Here is a 12,145-nt window from a genome sequence, read left to right on the forward strand (position 1 = left end):
CAACGGCAGCCTTGTGAGACCTGTGGAGAGGACTCAGCTAGGCTGTGCTCAGATTCCCACCCCATAGAAACGACCAGATAGTAAATGTGTGTGTTTTAAGCTGTTAAGTGTGTTCGTTTGCTGTGCGGCTATGGATAACAAAGAAAGACCACCTCAGGAATTAGTGGATATGGGGGAGAAGGGAGACCTTCTGATGCCAAGGTTTTGTGATCAGGAACAGGGAGAATTCAGCTGCTATTGATAGAAGGAGGGACGTCAGGAGAAGAAACCAACCTGAGTGTGGTAAGGGGAAGATGATGAAGACCTCGTTTTTGATGTGATGAATTTGGAGAAAATACAAATGCCCGTATAGTTATCAGAAATTTGGGAGTGGGATTTAGGTGAGAACTCAAGTCTGATGGAAAATTCGGTTAGTTTTAGCAAAGAGGTTAAGAGTTGATGTCCTGAGAATAAAACAGTTCTCCAAAGAAGAGGGTTCAGAGAGAGAGGAGCAGGAGGATGAGGCTTAGGTCTTTGGGAAAGGCCACCGATGAGCTTGAGAGAACGCAGGCAGAGCTAGTCCCAGGAGAACCAGGGTAGTGGTGGAGTCAAACAAAGGAATAGGCATGATGCACTGGAGCTGTGGCGCTGGGTATTCCATTTTCCCTCCAAGTGTTACTTAAAATGCAACCACTAAGGGGCAGTTTATATCCTGGAGACAGGTAGAAAAACAGGACTCAAGAGTTTAAATATCTAGATCGCTATCATAGTAACAGTAAGCGAAGGCTACATTCGAATTCGGATCTCACGCCAAAGTCAAGGATCTTTTCCGCCGCATATTTAATTCACCCGTATGAGTCGGTGGTAGCAAGGAAAGGAAAGAATCAACAGCTATGCAAGGAGCCCAGAGAGGAAGAGAGAAGCGAAGGCCCCGCGCACCCCTCTGCTGTCCCTGCCGCCAGCAGAGGGCGCCAGAGCACAGGCTCCGCGGGTCCAGGTGCGCGCAGGCGCAGGCGCAGGCGCAGGCGCGCTCCACTCGCCTCGCTCCGGCGCGCCGGGGCTGTGGGGGCGGGTCACGCAGAGCGCGCAGCCAGAAGCGGCGGTGGCTGTAGCGGCGGCGGTGGCGGCAGAGCTGCGGCCTGGGAGCCGGCTCCGCGCACTGGCCAAGCGAAGCGCCACGCAGTGCTGAGCCCGCCGCCCGCCGCAGAGCCATGGAGATCGGCACCGAGATCAGCCGCAAGATTCGAGTAAGGCCAGGGTCGGGCGGGGGCGGGAAGCCGGGCCTCGGCGGACGCGCGGTTGTCAGGAGTAACGGGGACGATGGGCCCGGCCTGGCCGCTGCGGCCTGGTCGCCGCCGAGCGCTTCTCGCGCGGGCCGCGGGGCGGGAGGGCGGCGCCTCGGCCGACTGCCTCGGACCTGGCGGCTTCGTAAGCGCGGTGGGCAGATGGGGCCGCGGCTGAATAGGTAGTCGCGGGGAGACGGAAGGAGACGTGGGGGGCCCAGGAGAGCCTTGCACGGCTGCGCAGGGAGCCGCGCTCGGGTCGCTGCTGGAGGGGGGCGACCCGGGGAGGGGGCTGCAGGGATCGGGGAGGGGACCGCGGCGTTTCCCCGCCCCCACCGGCGCGGAGGCGGGCAGGAGGTGCGCGCACCCGCAAAGTTGCCTCAGCGCTGGGGAGTCGGTTTGTTTTCCAAGGGCCGTTTTTCTCACACGTTTGTCTTTTTTTCCCGTCAGAGTGCCATTAAGGGGAAATTGCAAGAGTTAGGAGCTTATGTTGGTAAGTTGTTTTGCTGTTGTTTGCCTAATAGAATTTGGAGTCTGCAGCTAATTAAATTTTAGTGAGTGCATTTTTCTCATCGTACTTTTGACTTTGGAAAGACCTTTTTCTACTGTGATATTCCCTAGTTATTTCTTTTCGTTACCGTCTTTCCATTGAAAGCTCTGTATACAACCTTTTTCCCCAAAACCCCTTCTAATATGGGGTATTGAAATTGTTTAGCGTCTTCTCTGTTGAGGCTCTGTCTTATTTTTATTGTTTTTCCTATTTTCATTATCTTCCTCTTGATCTTCATTTTTCAGAATTATTTTGCATGTGAATGATGCTTTCTGGCATTTGTTTCTGTCATGGTTCAGTGAGTTTTATTTTTAGATCTGTTTTTTCCTGTTCCTTTCTCTTACCTTCCGACAGTAATGCATCTTCTATCTCTTTATTATTTTGTGGTTTGTAATTCGAGTGTTTACTCTGGGCCAGGCACTGTGCTTAACCGTTGTATGTGCATTAGGTCATGATAATCCTCAGGAAAACACTGGAAGGTAAGTGGTAATATCCCATCCCCAATTGTACAAGCAAGGAAATTTAAGCTTTCAGTGCTTACTTGAGCATGATTGAGGTCTGGTTCTATTGGCTCCCAAGCTGGTGCCTGCTATAAAAATAATAGCTATTCCTGCTAAAATACTCAACTGTATGTATTAATGACAGTGGTTCTCAAAGTGTGGGAGACCCCCAGGATCTCTGAAGTCAAAACTATTTTCATATGAATACTGACAGGATACTTGCCATTTCACTGTGCTCACATTTGGATTGTGCAAAAGCCATGGGAGTGAAAACTGCAAGTATTTTAGCTTGAATCAGGAAATCAGTCTCACACCAAAGTCTATAAGAAATCATATTCTTCACCACCACCCCTCCATTTGCAATTTTTTAAAAAAGAATCCAGTTTCACTTAATGTAGTTGATGAAGCAGTAAAAATATTTTTTTAAACCCTGGCCCTTGACTATATCTTTTTAATATTCATTGTGAGGCAATAGGAAGTACTCATAAAGCACTTCTGCAGTATACTGAAACGTGATGGATTGTTTTAGGAAAAGGATTTGTGTCATTGTTTGAGTTGAGAACTGTACTAGCCACCTTTTTCATGAAATGTTATTTTTAACTTCTAAGAAGGATTGTCAAGCTGATTACATACACTTGAGTGTTTTAGCAGACATTTTCTTGAACATGAGCAGAGGAAAGGGACAGATAGACTTTACTGCAAATGACAAAAGTTGAGGTTTCAAATTAGTTTTGGAAAATTTGTCTCTTCCTCTATGAATTTGAACAGCTTCCCAGTACTTCAAAGAATATCTGTTGAAATCAATGGTGATATTGATAAATGATTCATTTATTTAAAATCTCAAATCAAGAATTTTGAGCCTATTACTGATTACAGGCTTAATGAAGTCCAGTCATTAGCTTGAATATGGTGTATACCTCTCTCCACCATTCCCTGCTCTCACCCTGTACCCAGGTAACTACTTGTCTCATTTATGTAAAATTTTGGAAAGTGCAAAATTAACATATAGTGACAGAAAGCACGGTCTGTTAACTTTCATCACTGACATGAGGGAGAATAACTGTCAAGATGCCAAAGCACTCTAACTCTTACATTTGTTGACCTTTTCTGGATTATCACTGGCAGCCCAAAGTGGGTACACTTTGTATAAATAAACTACTGGGGTTATTTACTAAAATTTCCAGAAAGCAGTGAGAATGCTTTGATAATCTCTAAAGATAATAATAAATGATTGACAGCTTGTATCTCCTCACATCGTATCGTATGCTTCCATCAAATAATTTTGATTTTTCTCCATTTGTTGACTGGGCTTTCTCAGTGCATTTGTGCTTTTCTTGAACTGGAGTTCTGAGATTTCTCCTTGAAATGAATGTCTGATAGTACTTTTGAAATGAACCTTTCTTCCTACATAGAAATATAAGTATTTAAGATATTAAATCTAAAGGAATTTTTTTTGGTAGGAATTAGAATTCCTGGTAAATGGTTTTGCTTCCTTGCCTTCTTACTTTGGTGGTTTTTGTTTCATCTTAAGATTGAAATTTTTAAGTGACGTAGAGTTTTTGGGTGGTTTTAGTTTATTTGATAATGTTGCAAGTTTATTACCCTGAGTAATTGAAGTCTGATTTTGCCGAGGGTAAAGGTGTCTTGAAAAATGAGTATCGTTTTGAAACAAACACTACACAAAACTCAAGTCATTCTTGAATGTCTATACGCTTTCTGGAAGCGTCTCTGAAATTAATGAACATTATTAAGTTACAAGGAGATGAATGCGCTCTCAAATTTAATACTATAATTTAGAATATCTAGTTTTGTAAGCATTCATCATTTAATTCCCATCTTTCTAGTAATTGAAATACCTATACAATGAAAAGAAAAAAAGCTGTATTCTCCAACATAATTCCAGTAGAGCTGAGATATTAGTTCTTAGAGCTACATCTATATCTCCAAGCACATCAGCCTTAAGCGGAAGAAAAATATTGAGAGAAACATAAAAAAGTTTTTATATACTTTTCCTTTTAAATAGATGAAGAACTTCCTGATTACATTATGGTGATGGTCGCCAACAAGAAAAGTCAGGACCAAATGACAGAGGACCTGTCCCTGTTTCTAGGGAACAACACAATTCGATTCACCGTATGGTATGTTTCTGAATATTTACCCTTAGACCAAAGTTTGGTACAAGTCAAAGTAGGTGTTCTGTCTGAGAAGAGGTTCTTGACAGGAGAGTAAGATTCAGTGTGGAGAAGCAGGTTGGTGAGCAATGAGAGCACGGCCTCCAGCCAGACTGCCAAGGTCGAATCTTGAATCTGCTTCTTGCCTGGTTTCTCTATGTGTAAAATGGGCATAGTAAATCATCTTTATGGGATGGGGTGAGGATTAAGTGAGCTAATACATGTAATGTGTTTACAGCTGTGCCTGGCCCATAGCAAGTCCTTAGAATATGTCAACTGTAGTTACTATGTTTCCTTTGTAAACTTCTACATCTTATTTCTTTCCTCCAACCAAAACTAGTTGCAAATGTTTTTTTAGACGGGGTTGACTTTCCAAATTGCTTTTGCCAATGAGTTAACTCTTAGGGGCAAGGTTTTTTGACAAAATTTTAAATTTTTTAAACTTTTTGAAGTTTGAATTTTAAAATAGGCAACTTTGTTTTCAAATTTAAGTTAATATAATTATATTTCCTTTTTCAAACCACATGTACCTTTAGTTGAGATGAGAATACCGACTGAAAGCATAAAATTCAATTAAGAAGGCAGGCCAGATTCTGGTACCAGGTTTGAGGTAAACAGAAGCTAGGAGAAGATAATGATGTGGCTGAGACTAGAGCAGGAAGTACACATATAAGGGCCCTCATGCCGGGAACCACCGATTACAGCACAGTTGATGATGGAGCATAAGTTGAGTGAGCATCGTGGCTTGCTTAATTTGAATGGCAGGAGACCGAGACAGAATAGGAGGCACTAAGGACAGATATGCAGCTGATTGACTTACCTTTAAACCAGAAGTTTGTCTTGAAAGTACTTTTGTCTCAGCAGGTAAACGTATGCTTTACAGCTCCTGTGAATCTTGAAATGCACACAGAATTCACTAGTTTTATATTACACAGTTTTGAAGAACATTGAGTGTAATGGTCAATCCTCAAATGTTTTGGTACATAAACCCTGCTGCAGCTTGGGTGACCTAACCCACTTGCTACAGTTTTTACCCCAGAATTTACCCCCCCCCCCAAAAAAAAGAGATCATGGAATTTTGACGGGGGAAATTATTATCATGAGTACTTTTTTTTTTAAAGTCTTCAGCAGTCTAGATATTTGTTTTCATGCACATTTTTTTATGACCTGACTTCTGGTTCAACCTTTGGATCACTTTGGTTTGAGGCCCACTAATATAATATGGGAGATTGACTTAGTAGATCTTTTCTCAGGTAAGTTAATGTAATGCACTAGACAGATTTCTTACATACACATAGACTACTAACTAAATTTGAATTTAAAAGCAAATTAATTCAACTATCTCACCTTGTCATAAATTCAATTCTTGTGTCTCTTCTCTGTCTTGGTGCTTCACTTTCCTTAGTTAAATAAATGTTCATTGACACCAGCCCCAGACTATTCTGATTATCTTTGGAGCCCTGGAGTAATTGTGTCCTAGGGGACGGTGGCATGTGATTTGGGTTCTGGGTGACACATAATGAGCTGTTTCTGGTGTTTCAGGAGGCATGGCCTTTTCGAAGGATTGTAAGGCAAATTTGCCTTGTACATATCTACTAAAATAGGTTACAGTACAAGCAAGGTTGTTTGTGCTTGTTCACAGCATTAGTTTTGTATTAACAGTAGTAGGTAAAATAAATTTAAACTGTTCTTAAATAGTTATATTGCATGTTTCTGGTATTTTATCTTTTACTGTAAGTTACATAGAGCCTTTAGTCCTTAACAAAACAAAATGACATTTTTTGTAGATAAACACTGGTCAGTTCATATCCTTGTAGAGGGTAGATGTTGAAAATAGCAATTTAAAAAGTATAATTTTCGATTGGCTTTACATTATTCCTGTAAAGCCTTTTTTAAAAATGTGAAACTTAGTTAATTTTAATACAATTTATCCATTAAATACCATTTGGTACCATTTGTCAATAATTATCTGAAGATTAATTCTATAATGTCATGAAATTTAGAGTGACAGTTGAAATAAAATCTTCCTTGATTAAAGAAAGCTTTAAACATATTTTTTTTATTTTAGGCTTCATGGTGTATTAGATAAACTTCGCTCTGTTACAACCGGTAAGGTTCATAAAATTTTTTTTTTTTTTTTAATTTGTTATACGATTGCTTTCTTTCTAAAGTCATTTATACTGCTTTGGGAAAAAAACCCATCAATTTGAAAGCAGTAGTCCATTTGAACTTTTTTAGGAAGCACATATTTTTATGAATTTAAGAGCAGTAAATTTAATATAATTCAAAGATAATTTAAACAAGGGAAGGGGGACTATGCAATTTCTCCTGAGAAACTAATTATAGACATGTACAACAATTTAGTCTCAAGGATGTTTCAATATTTTATAAATGAAATTATTTTAGTCCAGTAATAGAAAGTTGAATAAATGATCATGTTACTATATATGGAATAATATTTAGGCCTTAAAAATATTATGGGAGAACATACATTACTTTAAAATCGGTGATGAAGAAGGAGAAGGATCAGAGTAAGAAAAATAATTTAAAAAGATCATGTGTTGTTCTTTCCAGACCCCTCCAGTCTAAAGTCCTCTGATACCAACATATTCGATAGTAACGTGCCTTCAAACAAGAGTAGTTTCAGTCGGGGAGATGAGAGAAGGCACGAGGCTGCAGTGCCACCCCTTGCAGTTTCGAGCACTAGACCTGATAAAAGAGATTCCAGAGTTTCTACTAGTTCACAGGAGCAGAAAAGCACTACTGTCAGGTAAGAGTCCCATGTAGACCTGTGGGCAGATGGGTTACGTATATGATATTTATGTTTTTATATCTTCAAATTGCCATTTTCAGAAAGTTTTGGAAACAGGTGGTCATGAGCAATATTTTAAATAATGGATAAGACCAGAATACGATTATCTTTTACCTCAAATATAGTAAATTAGAATTTTAAGAAAGAATGCTTTATCAAAGTAGATTTTAATGGAATACATAGAATATTCAAACTTTTTAATTATAATTTAAGTAAGTATTCTCTGCCAATTTAAGCTATTACTCTAAATTGGTTGTAATGATGTGTGTGTATTTTAATAGACAGACTTATGATGATGGAGCTGCAACCCGACTAATGTCAACAGTGAAACCTCTGAGGGAGCCAGCACCCTCTGAAGATGTGATTGATATTAAGCCGGAACCAGATGATCTCATCGATGAAGACCTCAATTTTGTGCAGGACAATCCCTTATCTCAGAAAAAACCTACAGTGACACTTACATATGGTTCTTCTCGTCCTTCTATTGAAATTTATCGACCTCCTGCAAGTCGAACTGCAGATAGCGGTGTTCACTTAAATAGGTTGCAATTTCAACAGCAGCAAAACAGTATTCATGCTGCCAAGCAACTCGATATACAGAACAGCCGGGTCTATGAAACTGGACGTTTGTGTGAACCAGAAGTGCTTAACAGTTTAGAAGAGACTTACAGTCCCTTCTTCAGAAACAACTCAGAAAAAATGAGTATTGAGGTTTGTATATACTTTTAAATTTTGGCTTGTTAGGCTGAAAATTGGCAGTTCTTTATACTAGATAGTATGTGAAATAACTACACACATATTGGAAGTTTCTTTTGAACTGATTTCCGTGCTGCTCAGCAGATTACATCAGATTCTCCATGACTGGCTTCTACAGATATTTTACATCTTGTTTACTTTCCTGCCAACATGTGAGATAGTTTTAACCTTATAATTATGGGGGGATTTTAGGTCAATTTTAGATTTTTCATGGCAGTTACCAGTAAAGAACTGAGGAACTCCATTTCGTTAGTTTCATCAGCAGTGCCAAATGCTGCTGTTTATAAATGAAGGTGAAGCGCTAGTTTCTGTTGTAGCTAAAGGTTGGCTATCAGGGATGATATCCACATCTTTATTAGAAACCAGGAAATAGCCCATGCATTCCTAATATGATTGGCTTTTTCTTAAAAAGAAAAGAAATTCTGAGGTATACCTTTGTTATTTTCTGAGATAGGTAAATGTGAATTTATCTAATTGTAGGAAGAAAACTTTCGGAAGAGAAAGTTGCCTGTGGTAAGTTCAGTTGTTAAAGTAAAAAAATTCAATCACGATGGAGAAGAGGAGGAAGAAGATGATGATTGTGGGTCTCGTATGGGGAGCATCTCCAGCAGTGTGTCAGTGCCAGCAAAGCCTGAAAGGAGGTACCTGAACATGTCTGTAAATTAATCTTTTGATTGCTTGATGGAGTCTTTCGGGTTTCTTGATGATATAAAGTAACGATTTAGTAGCATGTAAGACTTATACTGGTTTTCGAGAAACATATTAATGAAAGAAATTGCTTAAAATTGGAGAAATTGTGGAGAATATTAAAAACTAACACGGATGTGAAAGTTGATCAGTTAGTTATAAGGTTCCAATCCAGCTAGTCTGTTCGAACCCTAAGAGAAGGCTTAGTAAAGGCTGTAATGGGTGGCTAGCACGTAAAGAACCCAAACCTATAATCAAAATATTTTTCTTAACCTTTTTAGACCTTCACTTCCACCTTCTAAACAAGCTAACAAGAATCTAATTTTGAAGGCTATATCTGAAGCTCAAGAATCTGTAACAAAAACAACTAACTATTCTGCAGGTAATTGAAATGAATTATGTTTTCGTTAAGAGATTTCTATAATTCTTGAGTAAGCTAGAAATGATTGCTTCCCAAGTAGTAGTAAAATAAAGATGCCTACCAGACGTCAAGAAGAAGATGACAATCAGGAAAAAACAGTTTTAAGAGATTTGACCAGTTTGAGAAACTTTCCCAACTGTCAGTGGAGTTTAGTTGTTTGAACAACTATAATGTCATTTACTCTCTCCAGTGTGTTTGAAATATGTAATTGAAATTTTAAAGAGAGTTTTTATAAAGATGGGACTTTCATATTCATAGCACCAGAGTCAACATTAGATATGAATTTATGATGTGTAAAAGGGTGCAAAATTGGATAATATCGAGACCGAAGTCAGAAAAATTAGTCTGTGAACAGGTTAGTTTCTTTGAGTAGAACCCATTAATAGAATATAAGGCAGAAAATTGACTCATTTGTGAAGTTCCTGCCCTAATCCCGTTAGTATGAAATCATTTTAGCGAATATAAAAGTATTACATGTTTTTAAAACAAAGATGTGTCAGCTGTAATCTGATTGCACAGAAAACTTATTCTGAAATGCAAACCAAATGATGGGTCCATATTGCCAATGAATTCTGTACTCTGCCCGATGTGCCAGAGTCTCTGTGTATAAGTTTCATTAAGCTGTGATGATTACCCAGTTAAAAGTTTTTTATTTCACTTTTGCTCCAAATTTGATAACTCCTTTCAGCATTGTTCTGCTTTTCGATTTTTTGCATCTCTTTTTGTGACCCCTTTCTAAAGTGAAGTAAACTGTGTTTTTATCCCAATAATCATCTGTCCCTCTGCTTCTCCCCATTCCTAATTTAATCTTCGAACAAAAAATTTAACAGGTTTCAGCATATAGGATAAAGATTATCAGGCAAAGGCCTACCCATACTCGATTCAACGATTCATCTATTTACATTCCCTTTTTTGGTCTGTCACCAATATTGAGGGTTTAGAATGATGAGAAATAGAGATTTTTGCTCACTGTGACCTTACAATTTCCTGCTTTTATAATAGTTGGAGATTACTGAAGTTTTCTGAGAAATAGTATTGAAGTTCTCTCTTTACCTAGGTTATCTAAATTATAATTTGAAGTTGCTAAAGGAAGATGAAGCCAGACCCTAAACAGCATTTGGTCATAAATAAATTCATATGTGCTTCAATGTGTATATGGCATGTCGTTTAAAATGTGTAGATGTTGTTTACATACATGTGGGTATCTAAGGGATCTTTCAAGAATATTTTAAGAAAAAATGAGATGGTATCTGTGAACTGTTTCACTTTTATATGTTCTAAAGTCAAGGAGGCATTTATGTTTACTATGACATTCACTTGAGTTTTAATGTATTACTATATTTGCATTTATTTTTTGTTTTTTATATAAAAGGCTCACAGAAACAGACCCTTCCAGTTGCTCCCAGAACTCGAACTTCTCAAGAAGAATTGCTGGCAGAAATGGTCCAGGGACAAAGCAGGACCTCTAGAATAAGTCCCCCCATTAAAGAAGAGGAAACAAAAGGAGATAATATAGAAAAAATTCAAGGTAATAATTTAATGGTATTTCATTCTATATTATACTTTTTTAATGAGACATTCAGTGTTTTCTAGTAGGTGTTTATGAAATGTTATACTATGAGAAAAGTGCTCATTAGGCCCAAAAATATTGAGAAGGGACCATGAGGAATTGATTCCTGTGTTTTTCAGAATTTTAAAAACCTTTTTATCATGAGAATATCTAATATTCTCAAAAGTAGAAAGAATAATGCAATGATTTCCATGTATTCAGTCACCCAGCCTCAATGTTACCAGTATTTTGCTAATTTTTAGAATGGACATATTTAAAAACATATGTACATTATAGCTTTCCTTCTTTTTGTTAATATTACCCCCTTGGTCTCTTGAGTTTGAAATCTTGTCTTTAAATTTCCCTAATGTAAGCATCCTCTCTCTCTGACCTGCCAGATCTGCCTTATTGTCCCAGTGGCCTTGCTTTATCCCCTTGGGCCTGACATACTACAGTTAGCTTCCAACTGATCTTTCTCCTTCCTTTCTCTCGAGCAGCAGTCCCCAGCTCCTGCACAAACCCTGTCAGTCTAAAGTGTGATTCTGATTATGTAACTTCCTTATGAGAGCATATATAGTGTCTCCCCCTTCCCCCATCCCCCCAAGGCATGGTCCAGGACTAATGCCATCAGCTTGGCCTTTAGGCACCTTGTTATCTGGCCCCTAAGTCTGTCCAGCCCTTCCTCCACTGCTCTGCAATCCATTCTTTCTGTTCCCCTCAGGAAAGATTCTAGTTTTTTCTTTTTCTCTTCCACTAAGATCTGCTAAAAGATTTGAACCTGAGTGATCCAGCCCCTTATCCAGCAGTCAGCTTGCAGAAATACAGAGGCCAGAGAAATATGTTGGTTGAGCTGCACCTCAGTGTGCAACAGGCAAAGTACAATCTCTGGGAACCAAATAGGTCAAACGGCTGAGAATTCTGAATTTAAAAGACAAAACGTAAAAGAGGCAGAATTAAGCTCTAGTGTCTCAGGATGCATGCTCGTGTGATAAAACCACAGAGAAACTAGGTATTACTCAAAGGCAACAGTGGTTCCTTTGGGAGAGGACTGATTAGATTGGAACTCACGAAGAGGCTTCCGAGGTGGCTGGTGTAGTTCTGTTTTCTGGACTGGACCTGGGTGGTGGTTACAGGAGTAGTCTGCCTTATAATATTCATCAACCTTGTTTTATGTGGTTTTCTGTATCATTGTATTATTTCAGAGTAAATTTAAATGGTATCAAGTACCTCTGTTGATGAGGACTGATACTACTATTACTGGATTCATTTATTCACAAACACAAAGTGACAGCAAACAGCCATTAGTTAATGTGCTTACTCACTGTTTTATAGCTTAGTTTGTGACGGTTTTTAAAATTATGCACATATATTGGCATGAGTTGTTGATAACAGTGTTCTCTCATTTCTCTAGCCTCTATTTTTACTAGCCTACCAACC

General features: G+C 38.8%; 1 protein-coding gene across 8 annotated transcripts in view; it reads left to right on the forward strand.

Moving 5' to 3' along the window:
* Positions 1-1,033: 1,033 nt before the first annotated feature.
* ZC3H14 (zinc finger CCCH-type containing 14) overlaps positions 1,034-12,145 on the forward strand; it is a 36,855-nt gene continuing 25,743 nt past the window's right edge. For 2 of the 8 annotated variants that reach the window (XM_011357125.2, XM_011357124.2), the window contains exons 1-9: positions 1,034-1,226; positions 1,713-1,755; positions 4,336-4,450; positions 6,552-6,592; positions 7,058-7,253; positions 7,577-8,006; positions 8,532-8,692; positions 9,020-9,120; positions 10,532-10,687. In XM_011357125.2, the coding sequence (XP_011355427.1) occupies positions 1,191-1,226; positions 1,713-1,755; positions 4,336-4,450; positions 6,552-6,592; positions 7,058-7,253; positions 7,577-8,006; positions 8,532-8,692; positions 9,020-9,120; positions 10,532-10,687 (1,279 nt within the window). In that variant the 5' untranslated portion in view covers positions 1,034-1,190. Of the gene's footprint in view, positions 1,227-1,712; positions 1,756-4,335; positions 4,451-6,551; positions 6,593-7,057; positions 7,254-7,576; positions 8,007-8,531; positions 8,693-9,019; positions 9,121-10,531; positions 10,688-12,145 lie in introns of those variants that run through there. The other 6 variants (XM_011357126.2, XM_011357127.2, XM_023528841.1 and 3 more) reach the window with 5 other exon arrangements.

The sequence above is a fragment of the Pteropus vampyrus genome, unplaced genomic scaffold, assembly GCF_000151845.1.
Source record: "Pteropus vampyrus isolate Shadow unplaced genomic scaffold, Pvam_2.0 Scaffold32, whole genome shotgun sequence".
Classification (NCBI taxonomy): domain Eukaryota; kingdom Metazoa; phylum Chordata; class Mammalia; order Chiroptera; family Pteropodidae; genus Pteropus; species Pteropus vampyrus.